Here is a 26,380-nt window from a genome sequence, read left to right as displayed (position 1 = left end):
TTTCATTTTTTTAAATGTTCATATATTAGTACAAGCACTTAACGTTTGAAGATTGTAATTTTGTATTTATTTTTACAAAATATGAATAAAATAGTATACACATTTGCTATAAATAGCCAGACACAATAAATAAAATAGGCCTTTTAGTTCTTTGGGTTTGATAATAGTAGCTACCTAACTTGGCCTATTCCTCACCCACTAAATCTAAAACTCTATTTTAGTCCCACGAGGTACCTGGTAAATATCTGCAAGTCTGATACTGTACCTTCACTTCTTTCTTTTTGATGAGTGGTCGGACTTTTGCAAAATCGTAGAGCTCGACATCTTCATCCAGCCAAACCTACAACAAAATAATTAATGATAAACATTCAGTTCTTACGTCAACTATTAAAATATATTAGATAATGCCATGACGTTTGAATGGCACATTCCATAAATGGAAAAGGCTACAGGCGTCCAGAAAGAAATGTGCAGTAAATGTGAGCAAATGTGTTAATAAATCAGACATATTGAGGCTGAGTACACAACAATATGTTTACAAAATAGCCATATAAGAACAATAATGACTTGGGCTGCATATGCACGGTCATGGGTTTCAAGTTGTAATTAAGACTACTTTCCAAAATGACATCATTGATGTGTGTGCGTGTGTGTGTGTGTGTGTGCGTGTGTGTGTGTGTGTGTGTGTGTGTGTGTGTGTGTGTGTGTGTGTGTGCTTATGTGACCCAAGATGTATTTCACTCAATCACATTTCAGTTAAAACTTTATTCTGCAAAACTTCTCTTTCTCTTGTGGGCAGTTGATGTATTTTTAAGGGGCTAAACTTAAAATAGTGACAGGGAATCAAATATTTTTTACTGTAACATTTTTGGCTCATGTTAAAGGGACTGTTTGCAACATTTACACAGATGCCTAGAGGGCGCCAACTTTTTCCAATGTATTTTACACAGTACATTATGAGGGGCCGTTAGGGACATTATTCAGAATTACCTCTTACACACATATGACTGAAATGCCCTCAAATAAGTGAAATGTTTTTCTCTCACACACACTACTGAAACACTCCCACACACTACTGAAATGTTTTTCTCTCACCTCTATTTAAACACTCTCATACACACTACTGAAATGTTTTTCTCTCGCACACTACTGTAACAATCTCATACACACTACTGGAACACTCTTAAACACACCACTGAAATGTTTTTCTCTCATACACACTATTGAAACACTCATACAAACCACTGAAATGTTTTCTCTCACACACACTAAAGAAACACTCTCATATACACCACTGAAATGTTTTTCTCTCATACACACTATTGAAACACTCATACAAACCACTGAAATGTTTTCTCTCTCACACACACACACACACACACACACACACACACACACACACACACACACACACACACACACACACACACACACACACACACACACACAGTGCTAATCAATTGAAAACAGTACTATACTACCATAGAAAAATACCGATACTGTTTATGCTGCTGTGCGGCGGTGACTACAGAGCCGAGGCGCATGATGTTGAGTGTGTCAAAACGTACACACAAAGTGACATTGTGGAGAGGAAAAATGGCAAAAAAAAGGTCAAGTCTACTGGTTAATAAAGAGGGTGGTGAAGTACAATTTGGAAGTATTTGGGCTTCAAAGCGAACGGTAAAAGTGACGCTTTAAACAGGGACACTTTTTTTTGTATTTACTAATACCGTAATTGTATTTTTCTTAAAGCACAGAGTGGCAACCATAAATCATGAATAATTTAATATCATTTCATTAAAGCCTTGTATTCTATTCTAACCTCATACTTGATTATGGAAGACTATATGTGATATGGAACATTTTAAATTGTTCTTTGAGTGCAACAAGAAAAGCCCAATGTGTTTAATGCCTTTTAATTTCTATTTTAACCTTCTTAAATTGTTCTATGAGTGCAATAGGAAACATATGTTTATTGTATTGTAAGATTTCCTGTTAAAATAAAGCCAACATTGACATTTTTTGTACTTCCCTTTATTTTGAAAGGTTTGGAAAAGTATCGAACAGTATCAATATACATTTTGGTACCGGTCCCAAATTATTGGTATCGGGACACCTAATGTGCATACACAGTATGGAGCCGCTCCCCTATGTTAATATTTATCACCTCCATCCCCGGCAAATAAACTACATTTCTTTGTATTTTCAAGGGGAATTGCACTTTTCTTTGGAATTTGGTCTATCATTCACAATCCACATGTTTTGCTTTTTTATGCATTCCAACTTGTTAATAAATGCTAGTACCGTATTTTCCGCACCATAAGGCGCCCTGGGTTATAAGCCGCGCCTTCAATGAACGGCATATTTCAAAACTTTGTCCACCTATAAGCCGCCCCGTGTTATAAGCCGCATCTAACTGCGCTAAAGGAATGTCAAAAAAACAGTCAGATAGGTCAGTCAAACTTTAATAATATATTAAAAACCAGCGTGATGTGGGCGCGCATGGAGTCGTATATCAACATGGACGGAGCTGCGTGAAAAAAGCCACCCGGCCTCTTCGCGTAAACTTACCTTAACCACTCGCTCATCTTTTCTTCATCCATCCCTTCGAGTTAGCTTTTATGATGACGCCGGCTGGAAAGGTCTCTTTTGGCAAGGTCTTCCTTTTGAATATCACCATGGGTGGAAGTTTCTGGCCATTAGCATGGCAAGCTAGAACCACAGTGAAGGATGACTTCTCATTCCCTGTGGTGCGAATATTCACCGTACGTGCTCCCGTTGTATCCACAGTGCGGTTCACAGGAATATCAAAAGTCAGTGGAACCTCGTCCATGTTGATAATGTTCTCTGGCCGGATCTTTTTTTCAGCTATCTTGTTTTTACAATATGCACGGAAAGTAGCCAGCTTTTCTTGAAAGTCTTTAGGCAGTTGCTGTGAAATAGTAGTCCGTGTGCGGATGGAGAGATTGCGTCTTTTCATGAACCGGAAACCTGTCGCTTAGTAGGAGCCATTTTGTGGTCTTTACAGATGTAAACACACAAAGGAAATGAAACGTAATATCCGCGCGCTTCTTCTTTTTCTACGCGGGCGGGTGGTTGCTTACAGTAGAAGAAGAAGCGCTTCCTGTTCTATGGGGGCGGGTGCTTACCTTGGCGGTTGCTTGCGTAGAAGAAGAAGCACTTCCTCTTCTACGGGGAAAAAAGATGGCGGCTGTTTACCGTAGTTGCGAGACCGAAACTTTATGAAAATGAATCTTAATATTAATCCATATATAAAGCGCACCAGGTTATAAGCCGCACTGTCAGCTTTTGAGTAAATTTGTGGTTTTTAGGTGCGGCTAATAGTGCGGAAAATACGGTAATAGTCAGCTAACAATTGAGGTGACGGGATTCGTTTTAACCTCCATCTACCATTGACTTTGTTTTGCTCAAACAAGTGTTTGAGTTTAAGGGACTAGTTTAGAAATGGGGATGATATTGTAACTGCACATTTTTATTTTTACAATTAGAGACTGAGACCATTATTTTTGTAAAAACCTGGTTCTTGATGCCGTCGTCTTGTCTCAGATCTGTAGTGTTGAGCTGGAAAACCATGAACTGGAAGATTCTGCCATTGGTCCCCACTGCCTGTACTGTAATAGGATGGTCTAACACACACATAGTCTTGGCCTTAGTGTAGACCACACAAAAAAGAGAGAGAAATGGATAGAGACAGAGGGAAGAAAAGTAAGTAAGACCACTTTCACATTCACAAATCTCAAACATATTGCAGAAGCAACCATTGATTCAGAACGTAAGATAAATTCCGGACTATAAGGCGCTATTTATTTTCCTGCGCTTTGAACCTTGCGGCTTATAAAACGGTGCAGTTAATTTGTGAGGCACAAGCAAAGACACTGACAGGTACGTTATTGTTTGTGCTATGGGTTGCTCTTTTGGACGAGTTTGCTCACTGCAGGTATTACGGGGTGAACATCTACAGTAATACCCTCTGCTTCGTGCTTTCAACCGGAATTACAAAGTGCCGTTTTGTCTTCTATTCGTCCATAGCGTTTCTACTCGTATGGGTTCGTCTGCTCCAAACAACGTTTGTCGGTTTTACAATATAACTAAAACAATTCATACATACTAAACCGTCCCATGTGTGATGTCTGTAGGAGTGTTTTGTGTATATTTATACGTGCTATCTTAACGTAATCTAGCTATTATCTATGCTAACACGTTTGCGGGATAGTGGAGGTCCCATTGGCTCCATTGTAAGCGGACTTTTATTTACGTTTATTTTATATTTACAATGCATTAGAAACATCCATCTGTCGTCATGTCTTTCATAATGATTGTGAACGATAGGCAAAATTCCCCAAAAAGTGCAGTTGCCTTTTAAGATGCTGTATTTTCCGGACTATAGTATGTGAGCCACAGCCAATCATTTTAGGGAATACAAATATTTTACCATATATTAGCCGCACCGGACTATAAGCCGCAGATATAGACGTTGCGAAATTTGTTATTTACACAGAAATATCCTGTATATTTTAAAAGCATTCTGGTCACCTTCTGTGAGCAGAATGTGTTTTGTTTTCCCAATATATGAATCAGTTCTTAAATCCAACGTTTTCTTTGTTCTAGTATTGATAACATCGATTCATTCCTTTTTAAAACAATCTTAAATAGATACCTGCTAGAGATGCGCGGATAGGCAATTATTTCATCCGCAACCGCATCAGAAAGTCATCAACCATCCGCCATCCACCCGATCTAACATTTAATCAGAACCGCATCCGCCCGCACCCGCCCGTTGTTATATATCTAATATAGACGATGCAAGGCATTAGTGAGGTTATAAAGCTTTTGCCTGTTAAAGAAAGGAGACTGATCCAATGCAGCACAGACATTCGCGTGCCACGCTGTCACGGCCCAGACGCACACCAGTGCGCAATCATATGGGAGCCGCGCTGAGCGCACCTCCAAGCGCGTCTCGCTGCCGGCGACGGCCGGGTATATGGGCCCGACGCTCCAGCGCCATCCATTTTCAGGGCTAGTTGATTCGGCAGGTGGGTTGTTACACACTCCTTAGCGGGTTCCAACTTCCATGGCCACCGTCCTAGCTGCTGTCTATATCAACCAGGGTGAGCCCCACGCCTTTCGTGAGCGCACTGCGGGCGGAGTGACCCCTGTTACGCGCCCCCGGCAACTGGGGTGGCGGGCAGGTAAGCTGCGCGGGCGGAGCGCGCGGAGTGACCCCTGTTACGAGCCCCCGGCCACGGGGGTGGCGGGCAGGTAAGCTGCTTACCTGCTGCGCGTGACGCCGGCCGCGGCGAAGGCGGACGAGGCGGGGTGTCGGTGAGGTGGGCGCGGTGGTGACCCTGGACGTGCGTCGGGCCATTCTCGCGGATCGCCTCAGCTACGGCTCCCGGTGGGGCCCTCTCGGGGGAAGGGGCCTCGGTCCCGGACCCCGGCGAGGCGTCGGGGGCCTTCTCCGCTCCGTAAAAGTGTCCATCTCTTTTCTTTTTTTTCTTCTTTTGTGGCATATGCTGCAGGTGCCTGCTCGTTTTTCGTATGTGGGTAACAACATTTAACTATGTATATATATTTCCCAATTGGTTTAACTGCCACCCGCCTGAATCTATTTAAAATCTAATTTTTTTTTATTTCAACCGCCCGACCCGACCCGCGGATAAAATCTAATTTTTAAAATTTCATCCGCCCGATCCGCGGATAATCCGCGGACTCCGCGGTTGTGCCCGCAAACCGCACATCTCTACTGTACGTCCGTTTATTCCAGCTGACATGGGCTGAGAGGCCGCCAGCCAATTGCACGTTGCAGAATATTTGTTGCACATTTGCATTTTTTTTGTCTCAAGGTTTACTTTAGGAAGGATTGTATTGCTACAAGGAAGGAGAAAACAAGGTGGGAATTGATTTGGTCGATAAACTGTAATGGTGCGGTTTGGATTATCAGACATGGAAAAGTGTTATCACGTCCATCCATCCATCCATCTTCTTCCGCTTATCCGAGGTCGGGTCGCGGGGGCAGCAGCTTAAGCAGGGAAGCCCAGACTTCCCTCTCCCCAGCCACTTCGTCCAGCTCTTCCTGTGGGACCCCGAGGCGTTCCCAGGCCAGCCGGGAGACATAGTCTTCCCAACGTGTCCTGGGTCTTCCCCGCGGCCTCTTACCGGGGGGACGTGCCCTAAACACCTCCCTAGGGAGGCGTTCGGGTGGCATCCTGACCAGATGCCCGAACCACCTCATCTGGCTCCTCTCCATGTGGAGGAGCAGCGGCTTTACTTTGAGCTCCTCCCGGATGACAGAGCTTCTCACCCTATCTCTAAGGGAGAGCCCCGCCACCCGGCGGAGGAAACTCATTTCGGCCGCTTGTACCCGTGATCTTGTCCTTTCGGTCATAACCCAAAGCTCATGACCATAGGTGAGGATGGGAACGTAGATCGACCGGTAAATTGAGAGCTTTGCCTTCCGGCTCAACTCCTTCTTCACCACAACGGATCGATACAGCGTCCGCATTACTGAAGACGCCGCACCGATCCGCCTGTCGATCTCACGATCCACTCTTCCCCCACTCGTGAACAAGACTCCGAGGTACTTGAACTCCTCCACTTGGGGCAAGATCTCCTCCCCAACCCGGAGATGGCACTCCACCCTTTTCCGGGCGAGAACCATGGACTCGGACTTGGAGGTGCTGATTCTCATCCCAGTCGCTTCACACTCAGCTGCGAACCGATCCAGTGAGAGCTGAAGATGCTGGCCAGATGAAGCCATCAGGACCACATCATCTGCAAAAAGCAGAGACCTAATCCTGCAGCCACCAAACCAGATCCCCTCAACGCCTTGACTGCGCCTAGAAATTCTGTCCATAAAAGTTATGAACAGAATCGGTGACAAAGGGCAGCCTTGGCGGAGTCCAACCCTCACTGGAAACGTGTCCGACTTACTACCGGCAATGCAGACCAAGCTCTGGCACTGATCATACAGGGAGCGGACTGCCACAATCAGACAGTCCGATACCCCGTACTCTCTGAGCACTCCCCACAGGACTTCCCGAGGGACACGGTCGAATGCCTTCTCCAAGTCCACAAAACACATGTAGACTGGTTGGGCAAACTCCCATGCACCCTCAAGGACCCTGCCGAGAGTATAGAGCTGGTCCACAGTTCCACGACCAGGACGAAAACCACACTGTTCCTCCTGAATCCGAGGTTCGACTATCCGGCGTAGCCTCCTCTCCAGTACACCTGAATAGACCTTACCGGGAAGGCTGAGGAGTGTGATCCCACGATAGTTAGAACACAGCCTCCGGTTCCCCTTCTTAAAGAGAGGAACCACCACCCCGGTCTGCCAATCCAGAGGTACCGCCCCCGATGTCCACGCGATGCTGTGTTATCACGTCATCTCTATTATTTATTTCTAGATATGAAGCGATAACTCACCCCAAACAGTTTGTGTGCACGTGCCAGAGCAGATCCAAACAGGAACATGATCATCTTGGCTCTGAACTGCTCAGGGCGAAGCTTACAGCGAACATCCTCGTCTTCCAAAAAGTAAAGTGTGTGGGCGTGAGGGAAAAAATATTTATCTCCAAAACCTGAATGGAAAAACAAAATGTTTTCCCAATTAACAACAGCGATGCTATCTTTTATAGAAATGTGTACATAATGCATCATACTGTATTTCCTTATGATCCCTGCTCCATATGGTATATTAACTGCCTTCAATTGAATCAGAATCAGAGATACTTTAATAATCCCCGAGGGGAAATTAAGATTTTCAGCACAATCCCATTCAAGAGCAGACAAATATTACAGGGAGACAGAACAGGATCAAACATTACAGGGAGACAGAACAGGATCGCTGACGGGTCTGCTAACTTCCGGCTCCCTTTACAAAAAAGGTGAGAAACAGGTAAACACTGGGGTGGTGGTGAGAAGAAAAAAAAATCCAGTCTAAGCCTGGGCCCCTGGAGCGGGGGTCCAAACTGAGGCCAAGGAAGAAAAAAAACCTTGTAGCCATAGCACACATAAGAATGTGTGAATGACACAAAGGACATTAAAGACATTAAAAGGGCAGAGCTGATGCAAGCAGTCATTTCTACACACAGCCACAAAAGTAAAAACAAAAAAACAAAAACATATCCAAATCAAATCAAATCAAATCAACTTTATTTATAAAGCACATTTAAAGTTTACCACAGGGGTCGCCATGGCGGTATAAAAAACTTTAACACTCTTACTAATAAATGCGCCACACTGTGAACCCACACCAAACAAGAATGACAAACACATTTCGGGAGAACATCTGCACTGTAACACAACATAAACACAACAGAACAAATACCCAGAATCCCATGCAGCCCTAACTCTTCTGGGCTGCACCCCCGCTACCAAACCCCGCAGACCTCAACCGACGCACGGAGGGGGGGGGAGGTATGGTAGTAGCAGGGGTGTATAATGTAGCCCGGAAGAGTCAGGGCTGCATGGGATTCTGGGTATTTGTTCTGTTGTGTTTATGTTGTGTTAAGGTGCAGATGTTCTCCCGAAATGTGTTTGTCATTCTTGTTAGATTTTGGTTCAAAGTGTGGCGCGTTATTAGTAAGAGTGTTAAAGTTGTTTTATATGGCCACTGTCAGTGTAACCTGTGTGGCTGTTGACCAAGTATGTCTTGCTGTCACTTGCGTATGCGAGTAGAAGATACATACAATAAAAGGCTTGGCTGGCAAGCTGTTAGTGCAGATTGTAGAGTGCGCCAAATGCTGTACCATCATGGCACGCCCTTATTATTGTTGTAAGGGTGAAAATGGGAGAATATTAATCCCGGGAGTTTACTGCGAGAGACACCGAAATCCGGAAGTCTCCCGGGAAAATCGGGAGGGTCGGCAAGTATGCAGCTGAGCCGCATCAGAGTGATCAAAGAGCCGCATGCGGCTCCAGAGCCGCGGGTTGCCGACCCCTGGTCTAAGGAGACCGAGGTGTCCGATACCTGCTCATTGAGAACTTTGCACTTCTGTCTGCCCTTTGTCATAAACAAATTGTACAGGGTAGTGATGAGCCTTTTTATGTGAAGTCCACTCATAACGGATGCCACAGAAGAAGCAGCAGAATGTTTCTGTGGACAATTCATATCGCTTTACTTCGATGATATGGACTCCCACAGACCCTGACGTGCACTTTGTCGGAGGCAGATATTTACATATGTCCGAATTTAAATGTTACTTCTTTTGATTTCATTGTCATATTACAAAACAGCTAGTGTTTTTCTTCCAAATGTGGTCTTTTGGCTGTCTGCAAAACTGTGTGCTTAACCTTGAAGTGAGGAATGTTAGAGAGAGCGATAATAAGCATTTGTTTTGGCTAGAGAGAGATGACTGCCTGCGACTTAAGAGGGGAGAGGGTTTTGGGTCGGGGAGACAGACCATCTTGGCGGGGCGATAGAATGTTCTATGCTGGACTGGTCTCAAATGTATATCTGCAAAGCTTTGAAAATATATTACAAAATACCTATTCTGTCTCTGGTGGTTTTTCAACTCAGCTTTAAGTGTCGTAAAGAGCTTGGGAGCGACTTGAATTCCCTGGGAGGAACAACTGGTCCAAAACGCAACAATTTCCAAAAAAACTGCAGAGCTGTGATTGGTCAGCTTTTGCCCAGGAGGGTCCATGATCACAGAAAAGCAGACTTTGTGGTGACTTGGTTTGGGTGGAGTGATATTTGGTCCTGTGGTCACAGTCATTCCTTAAAGTTGAGCTCATGACGCTGTTTGTTTCACTTACTGAATCAATCAATCAATCAAACTTGACTTATACAGCCCTCAATCACAAGTGTCTTAAAGGGCTGCACAGGCCACAACAACATCCTGGGCTCACATCCCACATCAGGGCAAGAAAAAAACTCAACCAACTGGGAACGACGAGAAACCTTGGAAGGGACCGCAGATGTGGGGACCCCCACCTGGGTGGATGCCGAGTGGATACAGTTAATAATGTGAAAGTCCAGTTCATAGTGGGGTCAGCAGGGGATCATCTTGCATGTAGACAAGTCGGGGCGCAGAGACGTCACCGACTAATGCAAAAGGAGTGGTCACCCCGGGTCCCGACTTCATGTACAAGTCCGGTCTACTGGGAGAGCAGCAGGGGACCATCTTGAATGGAAACAAGTCAGCGGCGCAGAGATTTGTTGCTAGATGCCGTCTCATGCCTTTTGGCCTTGGAGGCTGTGTGTCTTTAGGTAATATCCGACTTTATTTTGTGATACCCGTGTAAAGATTGCTAAATTGAGGACAATAGGTCTAGCTTGTGTTTAGTAGTATAATGGTGTAGCTGTTAGCTTACAATGTTAGCTTTAGCTGCTAGCTTAGTGTGATTCGAATGCCTTTGTTATATTAAAAGGTAATATTTCTTCATCTTCTGTATATATGGAGCTTGTCTATAAATGTTGAGCTTTGTGTATATACAGTAGTGGTCGAAAGTGTACGTACACTTGTAAAGAACATCATGTCATGGCTGTCTTGACGTTACAATCATCTCTTATTTGTTTGTGATGTAGTGATTGGAGCACATACTTGTTGCTCACAAAAAACATTCATGAAGTTTGCTTCTTTTATGAATTTATTATGACTCTACTGAAAATGTGAGGGTCAAAAGTACACATACAGCAATGTTAATATTTGCTTACATGTCCCTTGGCAAGTTTACCTGCAATAAGGCACTTTTGGTAGCCATCCACAAGCTTCTGCTTGAATTTTTGACCACAAAATTGGTGCAGTTGAGCTAAATTTGTTGGTTTTCCAACATGGACTTGATTCTTCAGCATTGTCCACACGTCAGGACTTTGGGAAGGCCATTCTAAAACCTTCATTCTAGCCTGATTTAGCCATTCCTTTACCACTTTTGAGGTGTGTTTGGGGTCATTGTCCTGTCGGAACACCCAACTGCGCCCAAGACCCAACCTCCGGGCTGATGATTTTAGCTTGTCCTGAACAATTTGGAAGTAATCCTCCTTTTTCATTGTCCCATTTAAAGCAGCAGTTCCATTGGCAGCAAAACAGGCCCAGAGCATTATACTACCACCACCATGCTTGACGGTAGGCATGGTGATCCTGGGATTAATCATTGGTACACCAATGATTGTAGGACCGTGCACCTTAACAATTATATGGTGAAATTTGCGGACGATACCGTGCTCCTAAGCCTTCTACACAAGGATACGGACCCCTCTGTGTACCAAGACGAGATAGACCTATTTATTAGGTGGTGTGATACCAACCATCTTATTTTAAATGTGACCAAGACACAGGAAATGGTTTTGGATCAGAGGAAAGTGACTGACCATGAGCCAGTGGTCATCAAAATCAGGAAATCACCCAGGTATCCTCATATAAATATTTAGGGGTTCATATTGATAATCTTCTCTGCTGGAAGACACATATTGACAAACTGTGCAATAGACTGCAATAGAGGCTATATTTTTTGCGAAGATTAAGATTGTACGGCGTAAGCAGCCACATCATGATGATTTTCTACCGTGCCGTTGTAGAGAGCATCATTAGATACGGGATCACCTCATGGTTTGGCAACCTAACCGTTAAGCTAAAAAGCAAACTGACCGGCATGCATAAAACGGCAATGAAAATCGTAGGGAGGAAAGAATATGAGCCTATACAGAGCATCTATGAGCAGGCAGTTAGGAAAAAAGCTAAGAAAATTATTTCCAACTCACAACACCCACTCTTTCCTGAATATGGAACCCTGCCATCAGGGAGAAGACTCCGGGTCCCACTATGCAAATTTAACCGCCTTAAATTATCATTTGTCCCAGCCTCCATTAAGCTGACCAACAATGTGCAATAGAATTTTAATACATAGGTTAGCACTTTTTTAGCACATAGCACTTTAGCACATAGCACTTTAGAACTAAGCACTTTAGCACACAGCACTTTATCCATGAGCTCTAGTGCAATGCACATTGGTACTTTATCTTTATCTCCATACTGTAGATTTTATGCCTACATCAAAGTGCCACCTATGTCTATCAAGCTCCATGTTGTGATGTTTAAATGTTAGTTGTATGGTTGTGGTTGTGTCTGTGCTTGTGTTTTTGTTCTGTTGGTTTTGGGTATGTTAAGAAAGCAATGATGCACTGTGCCCAAGGCAAATTTCCCCGCGGGGACAATAAAGTTGAACCTTGACCTTGAAAGGCCTCACCTTTTCTCCTCCAAACATATTGCTGGGTATTGTGGCCAAACAGCTCCATTTTTGTTTCATCTGACCACAGAACTTTCCTCCAGAAGGTCTTATATTTGTCCATGTGATGTCAGATGAAACAAAAATTCTCAAAAAAAGCACTATATATATCTATTATTATTATTATTATTATTTCTTACCTGTGCAGTTCACGTCTTCCTTGTACACATGCACTTTCTGCAAGTCCACCGTAGGCGACACGGGATAGAAGGTTTCAAGGGTATGATCTGCTGTGGCGGACACTTCCTGTGTTCCAGAAACTCTTGTGAGAGGATCCATGCTGTTATACACTAAACCATTTTGACCCCGAATCTGGAACAGGTCGTCGCCTGATACACACACAAATGTAGAAAACAAGACATAAATGTCAGGAAGCAAATCTTTACCAAGCTGAAGTCATACCGCACCCATGCAGTCCTGTGAAAAAATGTCAAAACCTGTGGTATCGTAAGATAATCTTTTATTAGCCTACTTGTGTATGTATACATTTATACCACACTTTCTGTGGGATGCACACCATTTCGCGATGCCTCAGTGAGGGTGACTGTCAGGGGGTTGTGTTTCAAGTGGGCGTGCAGGTTTGTTGTATTCAATCATCAATCAATCAATGTTTATTTATATAGCCCTAAATCACAAGTGTCTCAAAGGGCTGCACAAGCCACAACGACATCCTCGGTACAGAGCCCACATAAGGGCAAGGAAAAACTCACCCAAGTGGGACGTCGATGTGAATGAGTATGAGAAACCTTGGAGAAGACCGTATATGTGGGTTGTGCATGACTTCCTGTCCCACACAAGCAGATGTATTTCAGTTGATGTGCTATTTTGCACTGCCTGGCAGATAGAAGCTCTGTGTACATAAAGCACAGGAAGGGGTTTGGCTTCAACATAGAAGCGCCGTGCACAAGGGGCTCTGCGGTGGTGGAAATCGACATGTTGAGTTGAAATGAAACAGAAAGAGTCTGCCGCTGTGTCTGCACCATTATGCAGGCACGACACATGCAGTGGAAATCCAGGGTGACCTGACACCACCTGGCCACCTGCTGCTCTGAAGCTGCTGTCAAATCTCTTCGTCACTTAAAAGTCTTGTGTTACCAAACCTTTCTTTTTTAACTCTTCATTTTTTTTTGCTGAGTCTCCATTGTTTTCTATCCCTGTGTCTCTGCCTCGCTCTCGCGACATCAACTGGTCATCTTCATTAAAAATGATTAGGTGTGGGGGGCTACAACTTGTGGACCTGTTTGAACTCTCAACGGTCCACAGGGCCGAGGAGCTTTGCTAGACAAGCCACTGACTGGTCCAATTAGAGCTGGGCGATATATGGAATATACTGGATATATCGCGGGTTTGTCTCTGTGCGATATAGAAAATGACTATATGGTGATATTGGAGTATACGTTCTCACGCAGTTGCTTTATGTCTCTCCTTCTCACAGAGACATAAAACAAGCGCACCTTCTTACATACGTCCCATAAAGTCGCGCGTGCAACGTCATACACCCTCGCCGAGCAGAGAGGTGCGACATGGGTAACGTTAGCTGTGATGCTAGCGAAGAGGTGCGAGTGGTAATACGAGAGAAAGAAGGTGCCAATCTGGTAACAAATGAAGGAATAATTAATTCCCAAGAAAAACAGCAGGGGGTCCATCGTCTGGCGGTGGTTTGGCTTCAAGCGCGAAGATGTGGAACAAGTATGCGGCATAAGCGTTAGCAACTTAGCACCACTGCTAATTTGTAGGATCATTTGAAAAGTCACCCGCTAGAGAATGAAGAGTGCTTGAAACTCCGCATGTCAACATCTCCGTTCTGTGCAACACCCACAGAATGCCTAAGCAACCATTTCCACATCAACACCGTATGAAACAAATAGTCAACAACAGAAGGAGATAACGTCCGCAGGAACCTACCACATAGTGAAGGACATACACTATTTGATTTCCTATTATGCAGCTCATTTTTATTTGACACTTATTGAAATATCTTGTGTGACATCATGCACAAAAGTGCACTTTATTTGTTTTAAACTATTGTAGTGGCGTTCTGTACAAAAAGTGCACTTTAATTGAGTGTTGTTTTGATATGTCATCTTAGTGACATCATGCACAAAAGTGCACTAATAGCTTGTCTTAAAATGTCTCTGACAATCTTGCACTTTCTGTTTGGAAATGACATGAATGTTTGTGCCACTGCTTAATAACTGTTTAATAAATACACTTTTACTTGTGATTTCCCTCTCTGCATGAAAGTTTAAAAGTAGCATATATTAATGAAGAAGAATGTTTTAATGTAGACACATAGAATCATCATACTGCTGTGATTATATGCATCAAGTGTTCATTCAAGGCTAAGGCAAAATATCCACATATATATGGTGTATGGTGACATGGACTAAACATATCCACATATATATGGTGTATGGTGACATGGACTAAACATATCCACATATATATGGTGTATGGTGACATGGACTAAACATATCCACATATATATGGTGTATGGTGACATGGACTAAACATATCCACATATATATGGTGTATGGTGACATGGACTAAACATATCCACATATATATGGTGTATCGTCACATGGACTAAACATATCCACATATATATGGTGTATCGTCACATGGACTAAACATATCCACATATTAATAAAAGGCCATATCGCCCAGCCCTATGTCCAATCAATCGTCACCTCTCTCACTGCTGTCTGGAGTGGCAGTGAGTATATCGTGGGGGGGGCATTATCAGCCACCTGCAACAAGTGCCTGGCGAGGATATTGTGCAAATAATGTCATGTAAGAAATTTAGCGTGCCGATTGTAGCTTCAAGAGGCTGAGGCGCATTTTAAAAACTTTGTTGAGCTGAACATTTAATAATTCGCCAGTAGCCACAACACAGTGACAGAACCTCCTCAATGTGCACCAATAACGGATACAGCGAGTGAGGCTGCGTTCACAAAACCCCGGAATTAAGAGTACGGCGGCGAGTCGTTTTTTTCCTCTTATGTTCTGTCTTTCTGAAATAATTATGAGAATTTGTTGTAGATTGTATTCCCTATTTTTGAGTGTATTACTTTAATTGTTTTCATTTTAATTGGAATGATTGAATAATTGTAATCACTAGAATGTTCAACTCAACTTGAATGAAATAAATAAATACATACCGTATTTTCCGCACCATTAGCCGCACCTAAAAACCACAAATTTACTCAAAAGCTGACAGTGCGGCTTTTAACCCGGTGCGCTTTATATATGGATAAATATTAAGATTCATTTTCATAAAGTTTCGTTCTCGCAACTTCGGTAAACAGCCGCCATCTTTTTTCCCGGTAGAGCAGGAAGCGCTTCTTCTTCTACGCAAGCAACCGCCAAGGTAAGCACCCGCCCCCATAGAACAGGAAGCGCTTCTTCTTGTACTGTAAGCAACCACCCGCCCCCGGAAGAAGAAGAAGCGCGCGGTGCATGCTGGGATATGTGACGTTTCATTTCCATTTGTGTGTTTATGTAAAGACCCCAAAATGGCTCCTATTAAGTGTGTTGTCTGTCTAATTATAAATAATGCAGACGAGGCGTGTTAACTGAGTTCTCAACGTTTACTCACAGCGTGCTCATAACCACATTCTAACTCCCAGCATACAACAACGCTTCTCAGGGCTACCGCGCATGCTCGTCACTATCGTTGCATGCTGGGTAGTGTAGTTGTTATATTTGCTAGCTCATAACATCACATTAAGAGACACGCTTACGCGCTTAATTCAATACTCGCCGTCATTCCGGGTGGATTGACAAAAGACCTCCAGCCGCTAGATATTGGTGTCAACAGGGCATTCGAAGCTAGACTGCTAACTGCGTGGGAACAATGGATGACAGAAGGCGAACACACATTCACTAAGACAGGGAGGCAGCGCCAGACGACGCCAACATCTGCCAGTGGATCGTAAATGCCTGGGCAGATATTTCGGTCACAACTGTGGTCCGAGCTTTCCGGAAGGCAGGATTCACAGAACTGCTGGACAACAGTGACACTGACTCCGATGACTTCGACGAGACGGAACCGTCCATTTTGGATCTCACATTTGCCCAACTTTTCACTTCGGACACCGAAGACGAAGGATTTACGAATGAAGAATAACTTCAGAAAGTGAGCGCTATGTTTATTTTGTGTGTTGTGACATTAACGTTCGAGCAACATTATGTTGCTATTGCTCTGCACTATTTTGAATTTTACTATGTTTGTGATTGCACATTTGCGTACATTTTGGGAGTGAACAGAGTTGTTAGAACGCTGGTTTTTAATATATTATTAAAGTTTGACTGACCTATCTGACTGTTTTTTTGACATTCCCTTTAGCGCAGCGTAGGCGCGGCTTATAGTCCGGGGCGGCTTATTGGTGGACAAAGTTATGAAATATGCCATTCATTGAAGGTGCGGCTAATAATCCGGTGCGCCTTATAGTGCGGAAAATACGGTAAATGAATGAAATGAATGTCACAAAATTCTATAAAAAATAAAATAAAAAAATTCAAGTACTGATTTGATACAATGATAAGTTATAATGTACCGTATATTACCAAATAGTAGCCCGGGCGTTTATTTCACAAAATGGGGTCAGACCCCAGGCAGCTATTTGCACAAGGCTTTTATTTATTTTTGCACCAGCCTGCACCAGGCCATTATTTGGTTACAATGGTTACTGTCCAGTATTTTTTTTTCGGACAAAAAACTTTAAATGTAAAAGCTATTGTAAACATATAAACAAAAAAACAAAAGATCAACATGAGGTAGGCTATCAAAAGACAAGAGATCAACAAGGCCTCAACATGGCAGTAGTGCAACAATTGTCAAATAGAATACAAATACTAAAAATAAATACACTTTTTAAATAAAGCAGCCTACCGGGAAAAATAAAATGATGGTACCAAGTACCCAAGTATAAAACCCACCATCAAAACAGAACAATAATACTGTCACTTAAATAAAATAAAGGCTACACTACTCCAAGTTTTAAATAAAGCAGCATACGTGATGTATCCACTGACACAAATTAGCATCAAGCTCGTCACTCACTTTCTTCCTACCTTCACCAGATAAGCGAGCCCGTTTTCCATCGATTGCCGAATGAGATAGTAGTTCTCCCTTTTTTTGTTTCCATTCTCGTACACGTTTCGGGTCAATGTTAAACTGCCTGGCCGCTGCCAAACCAGAATTCTGCTCCGCATACTTCACAACCGCTAGCTTGAACTTTAAGTCAAACTTAATAATAATAATAATAATAACTGGGATTTATATAGCGCTTTTCTAAGTACCCAAAGTCGCTTTACATGTAGAACCCATCAATCATTCACACCTGGTGGTGGTAAGCTACTTTCATAGCCACAGCTGCCCTGGGGTAGACTGACTTACTGTTCTTCTTCCCCCTTAAAGTATTCCCGTCCATCAGTTGTGGTGCACCGGTATCCTGTTCATTCAACTCACTGCTACTGTTGCTTGCCATGCTGAAACTTTTCCTCGTGGGTTTGTTGTTGTCGTTGAGTGTGTGTTACGCTATATGCGGTCACCCATTGCAATATGTTGATTACCGTATTTTTCGGACTATAAGTCGCAGTTTTTTTCATAGTTTGGCCGGGGGTGCGACTTATACTCAGGAGCGACTTATGTGTGAAATGATGAACACATTACCGTAAAATATCAAATAATATTATTTATCTCATTCACGTAAGAGATTAGACGTTTAAGATTTCATGGGATTTAGCGATTAAACAGATTGTTTGGTAAACGTATAGCATGTTCTATATGTTATAGTTATTTGAATGACTCTTACCATAATATGTTACGTTAACATACCAGTTGCTTATTTATGCCTCATATAACGTACACTTATTCAGCCTGTTGTTCACTATTCTTCATTTATTTTAAATTGCCTTTCAAATGTCTATTCTTGCTGTTGGCTTTTATCAAATACATTTCCCCCCAAAATGCGACTTATACTCCAGTGCGACTTACATGTGTTTTTTTCCTTCTTTATTATGCATTTTCGGCAGGTGCGACTTATACTCCGGTGCGACTTATACTCCGAAAAATACGGTACCCAGAATCCCCACGTAAAGTCTGCTGTTACCGTAACGACCAGAATTACTGCACCTTTGCTTTTCCTTTTATCTTATAAATTGGGCTTAATGAAATCAATATGATTCTAATCTAAATTATGCAAATAACAGCCCATGGGCGGCTATTTGGGCATGGGCGGTTATTAGGAAGAGGCGGTTAATTCACAAAATGGGGTCAGACCCCGGGCGGCTATTAGGACATGGGCGGTTATTTGCACAAGGGCGTTTATTTGGTAATATACGGTAAATGATACCCCTCCTAGTGAGGAACACTATTCAATTCAGGAAAGAAGAAAAGGAAGTAAGAAGGTGGTGTATGTTACTAGAGGATTGCAATGTAAAGGTTCCTCATGAACTCAAGTTGTATGCACTTTTACAAAAACTTGGGAGATAACAATCACCCTTTTTTGCACAGTCAATCAGAAGATTGCACACTGCATTTATGTTCAGTCTTTTGCACATTTTATTTAATGTTTTCACTTGTCATGCACGCCCTTGCATGGAGACAACGCCCTTGTTTGCACTCTTGGCAGTAAACATAGGGGTGGAACGGTACACAAACATTTGGGTTCGGTACGTACCTCGGTTTAGAGGTCACGGTTCGGTTCATTTTCGGTACAGTAAGAAAACAACAAAATATACATTTTTGGGTTATTTATTTACCAAATGTGCAAAATCTTCCACCAAAAATATTTTTCTTAGTGTAATATTTGATGTGAAGTAATGGGAACCTTGGATAGGTCAATAATTCATAATAACATTGATTTTGATTCAATATTATGTTTTGAGCAATGACAGTTTGAAAAAAAAAAAAAAAACAGCTTTGTTTTATTAGTCAACATTGCAACTTTTTCTAAATTACATTTAACCTTTAAGCTTTTTTATTTCACTTTTGTTATGTTTGTGTTTATTTTAATAGTATTTTTAGAATGTGCCGTGGGCCTTTAAAACATTAGCTGTGGGCTGCAAATGGCCTCCGGGGCACACTTTTGACACCCCTGCTATAGATAATAAAACATTAAATGTGATAAATCTATGGATAAAAAGCAGAGCCTGGCGACGCATGCACGTTTATCATAACTCTCTCTCTCTCTCTCTGTCTCTGCCCCTCCCTCACCAATGCTGCTGTTTGTTTTGTTTTTAACCCCTTCTTAACCCTGAACGTACATTGAAAATACACGCAACCCTAACTCAAAATGCCGGACATTTGAGGCATTTAAGAAACTCCGCCCTGACAGCTCCGCAAAAGAGGACATGTCCAGTGAAAAGAGGACGTATGGTCAGTCTATCCTAGCCCGTTAGCTGCTAGCATGCCGTGTGTTGTGCTTAGGTGTGCATTGTTTACACAACGTGCGTTACGCTACTTAATATGTCCGTGTGGAGACTCGTTCGGTACACCTCCGAACCGAACCGGAACCCCCGTACCCAAACGGTTCAATACAAATACACGAAGCGTTACACCCCTACATTTATCATTTGTTTTCAAAACGCTTACAAAAAAGTGGGACCCCATTTTTCTGACTTGATGGGCTCCCCGGTACCCCATTCTGAAAATTCCTAGCACCAAAACTGAGCAATGTGGAAAAGAAAGAAAAGATGGAAACCTACCTGGACATTTGCTTTGGAAATGTAGACCGCTGACGTATAGGCGTACCTCACCAGCATGCCTATCATCTGTGGCTCCACTCCATTGATGGCCACACGCTCCTGCTTGGACTCCTTCAGGTCGGTGGTGAACATGGTCTGCAAAGGTCAACGTCAGCGGCTGTTAACTGTGGACGTTGAAGGAAGTGCGGCACGTACCTGGAAGTAAGAGCTGAAGGAAGCCAACACGATGCGGTGACAGGGGAACTCCTGTCCGCCACAGCACAGAGTGACGTCACAGAAGGAGTTGAAGAGCCGCAGGGTGTTGAGGCCCTGCAGGACGGTGTTGGGGTGCCGGGCCTCCACAAAGAGGTAGTCCTCGCCGCCCGGAGGGTTACTGCAGTCTTCCTGGGTGTCGGCGTTTAAAGAGGAGGGCGACACTAAATCTTCCACAAGCTCAGACATTTCGGACTGTGAGGAGGAAGCCTGCGGGACAAACGCAGAGAACGACACGGGCACTTTTAAAAAGGTCCACGCGGTCATGCTTTTAAGTCCTTTCCACGAGCTATTTGACATGTCAAACACCTACAACCTGCGAAAGGCTGATGACCTGGCTGTTAGCTTTCACTAACTAAGGTCTGGAGACCTGTTTAAGGACATATTCAAGACAACTTTGTACGGAGGCACGGCATTGTTTAAATCATTTGACCTGCAGACATAATCATGCATTTTACCTGTAGATATAATCATGAAGCTACAGTGCAAATGTTTCCTGTAGACATAATCATGCATTTTACCTGTAGATATAATCATGAAGCTACAGTGCAAATGTTACCTGTAGACATAATCATGCATTTTACCTGTAGATATAATCATGAAGCTACAGTGCAAATGTTACCTGTTCACATAATCATGCATTTTACCTGTAGACATAATCATGAAGCTACTAGTGATGGGTCCGGCAACACCGATGCATCGGCGCATGCGTCGAGCTCATAGAGCGAAACCCTGTGTCGGTGCGCGTACCGCTTTTAGAAAGTCACGTGACCGATCATGAGCTGTTTTGGTCACGTGACCGATACGCGAACTGTGTCGCCTCCTCTGTGCCCTGTGAGCGGCTCTTTTCTACAGCCGGAGAAATAATAACTAAGAAGAGAAAGCGTCTAAAATTGAATACGTTGGAAAAACCGGTTTTTTTTTAAAAATAAAAATGTGTAAAAATAGATAAATAATATTTTCCAGGTCCACAAGCAACCTCATTCACAACACGTTCTCTTAAATTTCCATGTTATGATACATGTTCACATTATTTATTGACTGTATCTAAAAAAAAGACAAAAAATATATTTTTATTTAAATGAAGTTATGAAATAATCCTAAATGAAATACAATGACTTGGTTTATATTATTGTATATACTAGGTCAGTGGTTCTCAACCTTTTTTCAGCAATGTACCCCCTGTGAATTTTTTTTTAATTCAAGTACCCCCTAATCAGAGCAAAGCATTTTTGGTTGAAAAAAAAGAAGTAAAATACAGCACTATGTCATCAGTTTCTGATTTATTATATTGTATCACAGTGCAAAATATTGCTCATTTGTAGTGGTCTTTCTTGAACTATTTGGGAAAAAAAGATATACAAATAGATAAAAACTTGTTGAAAAATAAACAAGTGATTCAATTATAAATAAATATTTCTACACATAGAAGTAAGCATCAACTTAAAGTGCCCTCTTTGGGGATTGTATTAGAGATCCATCTGGATTCATGAACTTAATTCTAAACATTTCTTCACAAAAAAAAAAATCTTTAACATCAATATTTATGGAACATGTCCACAAAAAATCTAGCTGTCAACACTGAATATTGCATTGTTGCATTTCTTTTCACACTTCTTTTTGACAGACATTTTAGTGACAAACCTGAGCTTGTGCTTCACGGAGTTTATGAACTTACATTCATATTTTGTTGAAGTATTATTCAATAAATATATTTATAAAGGAGTTTTGGATTGTTGCTATTTTTAGAATATTTAAAAAAAAATCTCACGTACCCCTTGGCATACCTTCAAGTACCCCCAGGGGTACACGTACCCCCATTTGAGAACCACTGTACTAGGGCATACAATCAGTGTCAGTTGAGTCGGTCCATAGGTTGCCTGTAGGGATTTTTAATGTCCAGCAGATGTCAGTATTTAGTGACACAGTATCGACACAGTATCAATACAGTTTTGCAATGTGTCGAAACGCTTCATGACGCCTCATCAACCCATCACTAGAAGCTACAGTGCAAATGTTACTTGCAGATATAATCATGAAGCTACAGTGCCAATATTACTTGTAGATATAATCATTTACTTGTAGACATAATCATGAAGCTACAGTGCCAATATTACTTGTAGATATAATCATTTACTTGTAGACATAATCATGAAGCTACAGTGCCAATATTACTTGTAGATATAATCATTTACTTGTAGACATAATCATGAAGCTACAGTGCCAATATTACTTGTAGATATAATCATTTACTTGCAGATATAATCATGAAGCTACAGTGCAAATGTTACTGTAGACATAATCATGAAGCTACAGTGCCAATATTACTTGTAGATATAATCATTTACCTGTAGACATAATCATGAAGCTACAGTGCAAATGTTACTTGTAGACATAATCATGAAGCTACAGTGCCAATATTACTTGTAGATATAATCATTTACCTGTAGACATAATCATGAAGCTACAGTGCAAATGTTACTTGTAGACATAATCATGAAGCTACAGTGCCAATATTACTTGTAGATATAATCATTTACCTGTAGACATAATCATGAAGCTACAGTGCCAATATTACTTGTAGATATAATCATTTACTTGTAGACATAATCATGAAGCTACAGTGCCAATATTACTTGTAGATATAATCATTTACTTGTAGACATAATCATGAAGCTACAGTGCCAATATTACTTGTAGATATAATCATTTACTTGCAGATATAATCATGAAGCTACAGTGCCAATATTACTTGTAGATATAATCATTTACCTGTAGACATAATCATGAAGCTACAGTGCAAATGTTACTGTAGACATAATCATGAAGCTACAGTGCCAATATTACTTGTAGATATAATCATTTACCTGTAGACATAATCATGAAGCTACAGTGCCAATATTACTTGTAGATATAATCATTTACCTGTAGACATAATCATGAAGCTACAGTGCAAATGTTACTTGTAGACATAATCATGAAGCTACAGTGCCAATATTACTTGTAGATATAATCATTTACCTGTAGACATAATCATGAAGCTCCAAAGCTAAAGTGCAAATGCTAACGTACGCTGATCCAGACCTGGTAGACGGACGCTTCTTCTTGCTTTTTATAGGCAGTTGAGAAAAGGCTTCTTAGTAGCAGTTAGTATTCTAAAGACTGAAACCAAGAGAGGAGATTTTTACTTTGACTTTCGTTTCATATCGTCCTTCAGTGTTTGCCAAGAAAAACTTCAGCTACGCCCTTAATTATCTCTTTCTTTGTTTTTGTTTTTGTTCATGTGATTCTGACAGTAAAAAGGAGTTGGCAACCACAACCATGCTTTACCTTTTACTGTGTAAGACCTGTCATAAGGACAAGCGGTAGCAAATGGATGGATGGATGGACGTGTCATAAGAGCAGTATTTTTGTGCACAATACAGGAGACATTTTGTCAGCAGATTGAAGCAAATAAATGTACCGATACTTAAAAGGACAAAACCTGTGTGTGTGATATCGATTTGATAACAATTTGCTACAGGGACAGTATTGCTGATACCACAAGTATTTCAGGCAAACAAAAAATGTGTGTCATCAACGCATTTTTACAATATGTTATACTTTATTTGCAAAATATAGTCAATGGTGCAAAATAACTAAAAGAAAAAAATATTATTGTTTCCTATTTACATCATTGGCGTTTGCCCCCGTCCCTGTAAACAATGTAACAATATATAAATATAGAGAATAGAAATATAGAACATATAAATATATAAATACAGAGAATATAAATATAGAACATATAAATATAGAGAATATAAATATAGAGAATATAAATATATCAATATAGAGAGTAGAAATATATAAGTATAGAAAATATAAATATATAAATAGAGAGAATATGAATATATAAATATAGAAAATAGAAATATATAAATAGAGAGAATAGAAATATATAAGTATAGAAAATAGAAATATATAAATATAGAGAATATAAATATATAAATATAGAGAATATAAATATATAAATATAGAGAATAGAAATATAGAACATATAAATATATAAATACAGAGAATATAAATATAGAACATATAAATATAGAGAATATAAATATATAAATATAGAGAATATAAATATAGAGAATATAAATATATCAATATAGAGAGTAGAAATATATAAGTATAGAAAATAGAAATATATAAATATAGAGAATATAAATATATAAATATAGAGAATATAAATATATAAATATAGAGAATAGAAATAGCAAAGTATCATGCAGCTATACCGACACTTCCTGGTATTGGCCATATCTGCGTTGCCAGACGTACGATAATCTGTGTAATTTTATGACTATTTCAGACCCTCATTGAAACAATCGTTAAAATAAAACCAAAAAGGTACAATAATTGTAAGTGTTCGACACATGGCTATTAGCAAACACAAACATGATATTAGCAAACACAAACATGATATTAGCAAACACAAACTCACGTGACTCTTTACAGAAAGGTGGGGAGCTTCTTTTGCCGACATTATGGGTTTATTAAGAGATAAACCTGCATTAAAAGTATTCTGTGGTAAAGTTTTTACTGTAACAGGTGGTCTGGCGCAAGGTTTAATTTGGTATGTACGATAATATCCCTCAAAACATGGCAAAATAAGCGTCTGTTGCGATAATGTGTCATTTCCCATCTGGCAACTTCATGTGCTGGGACTATAAAGGAGAGAAGAAGCAGAAGAAAGGCACCATTAGATTAAAAGAAATGAAAGAAGGAAGAAGAAGAACAACAACATGCTGGCAGTAAATGTAAGTCACTAAGGTAACATTATTTAACAAATGCATTTTAAATGCTTGACTTGGGTGGAGGAGTATATTTACAGCTAGAATGTATTGAAATTCAAGTATTTCTTCTTTATATACAGTGTTGGGACTAACGCGTTACAAAGTAACGCGTTACTGTAACGCCGTTAGTTTCGGCGGTAACTAGTAATCTAACGCGTTATTTTTTTTTTTATTCAGTAATTTAGTTACCGTTACTACATGATGCGTTACTGCGTTATTTTACGTTACTTTTGATGTAGAATCGGCTAGAAACAGAAGCGCTGCGGTGACGTTCTTCTGAATCTTCCTCTGTCACAAGCCGGAGAGAAGAAAAGAGGCGCGGTCTATGTGTGTGTGTGGGGGGCGGGGGGGGGCGGGGAGGGGAGGTTTGATCCGCGGTTTGATATATGAAACAAAAAAAAAAGTTGTTGGCACGTTCAGTCCACACACAGCGTGGTCATGGCGAGCGCAATAACGGAGGAGCTTGAACGCCCCGCGCCATTGAATCGGTGTGTTTATAAGTGCAGATTCGGTTGTGCAAAACGAGGGGTTTAAACACATGCTGAACGTGCTTGAACCACGTTACGACATCCCGTCGCGCACCCACTTCAGCAATAAGATTGTGCCAGATCTTTATGAGCAGGAGAAGAAAAAAGTTGTGGATGAACTATCCCGAGCATCAGCTGTTGCGCTCATGACAGACGGGTGGACGTCCAGCGGAACTATAAGCGCTCACTTCATCACAGCAGACTGGGAGATGAGAAGACACGCCCCCTCTACGAGAGTCACCTTGCGCAGGTGCTGACACAAGCAGTGGAGGAATGGAAGATAAAGATATCCCATGGGATATCTTTATCTTCCATTCCTCCACTGCTTGGAGGAATGACTGACTGCAGTCACACGTGATAATGCCAAAAATCAAATAATTACAGAGAATGAGGCAGGACTGGGACCACAGATAAGTGCTTTGCACATGTAGTGAATTTGGCATCACAGAAGGGAATCTCAGTCAATAGGATGGAGCGCCTCTTTGGGAGGATCAGGAAGGTTTCTTACTTCCACCCAAGCACAACAGCTGCTCATGTGCTTAAGACAAAGCAAGAAATGCTAAAGCTGCCTGCTCATACATGATGTCCCAACGAGGTGGAACTCCACTTATGATATGTTGGAGCAGCAGGCAGCTACTCTGCATTGACCCACAACACCCTGAAGACAAATGTCACCCTGTCTGATGATGATGTGAGAGTGGCAGATGAGGTCCTCTAGGTGCTTAAACCCCTCAAAAGTGTTCCATCTCTACTGAGCACTGAAACTTCACCATCTGTGTCAATGATCCTGCCACTGAAAACAAGGATTCC

The 26,380-nt window shown here is 41.5% G+C and overlaps 1 protein-coding gene across 1 annotated transcript in view; it reads right to left on the bottom strand.

Annotated features, from left to right (window-relative positions):
- Positions 1-26,380, bottom strand: part of LOC140679741 (large ribosomal subunit protein mL37-like) — a 42,419-nt gene that overhangs the window by 5,196 nt on the left and 10,843 nt on the right. The window contains exons 2-7 of the mRNA XM_072915773.1: positions 20,154-20,424; positions 19,963-20,097; positions 12,390-12,578; positions 7,447-7,601; positions 3,538-3,669; positions 266-340 (exon numbers count right to left, since the gene is read on the bottom strand). Coding sequence (XP_072771874.1) covers positions 266-340; positions 3,538-3,669; positions 7,447-7,601; positions 12,390-12,578; positions 19,963-20,097; positions 20,154-20,424 — 957 coding nt within the window. The remainder of the gene's footprint in view (positions 1-265; positions 341-3,537; positions 3,670-7,446; positions 7,602-12,389; positions 12,579-19,962; positions 20,098-20,153; positions 20,425-26,380) is intronic.

The sequence above is a fragment of the Nerophis lumbriciformis genome, linkage group LG22 (genome assembly GCF_033978685.3).
Source record: "Nerophis lumbriciformis linkage group LG22, RoL_Nlum_v2.1, whole genome shotgun sequence".
Classification (NCBI taxonomy): domain Eukaryota; kingdom Metazoa; phylum Chordata; class Actinopteri; order Syngnathiformes; family Syngnathidae; genus Nerophis; species Nerophis lumbriciformis.
The sequence above is the reverse complement of the archived record's forward strand: the minus strand, read 5'-3'. Positions and strand labels throughout refer to the sequence as shown.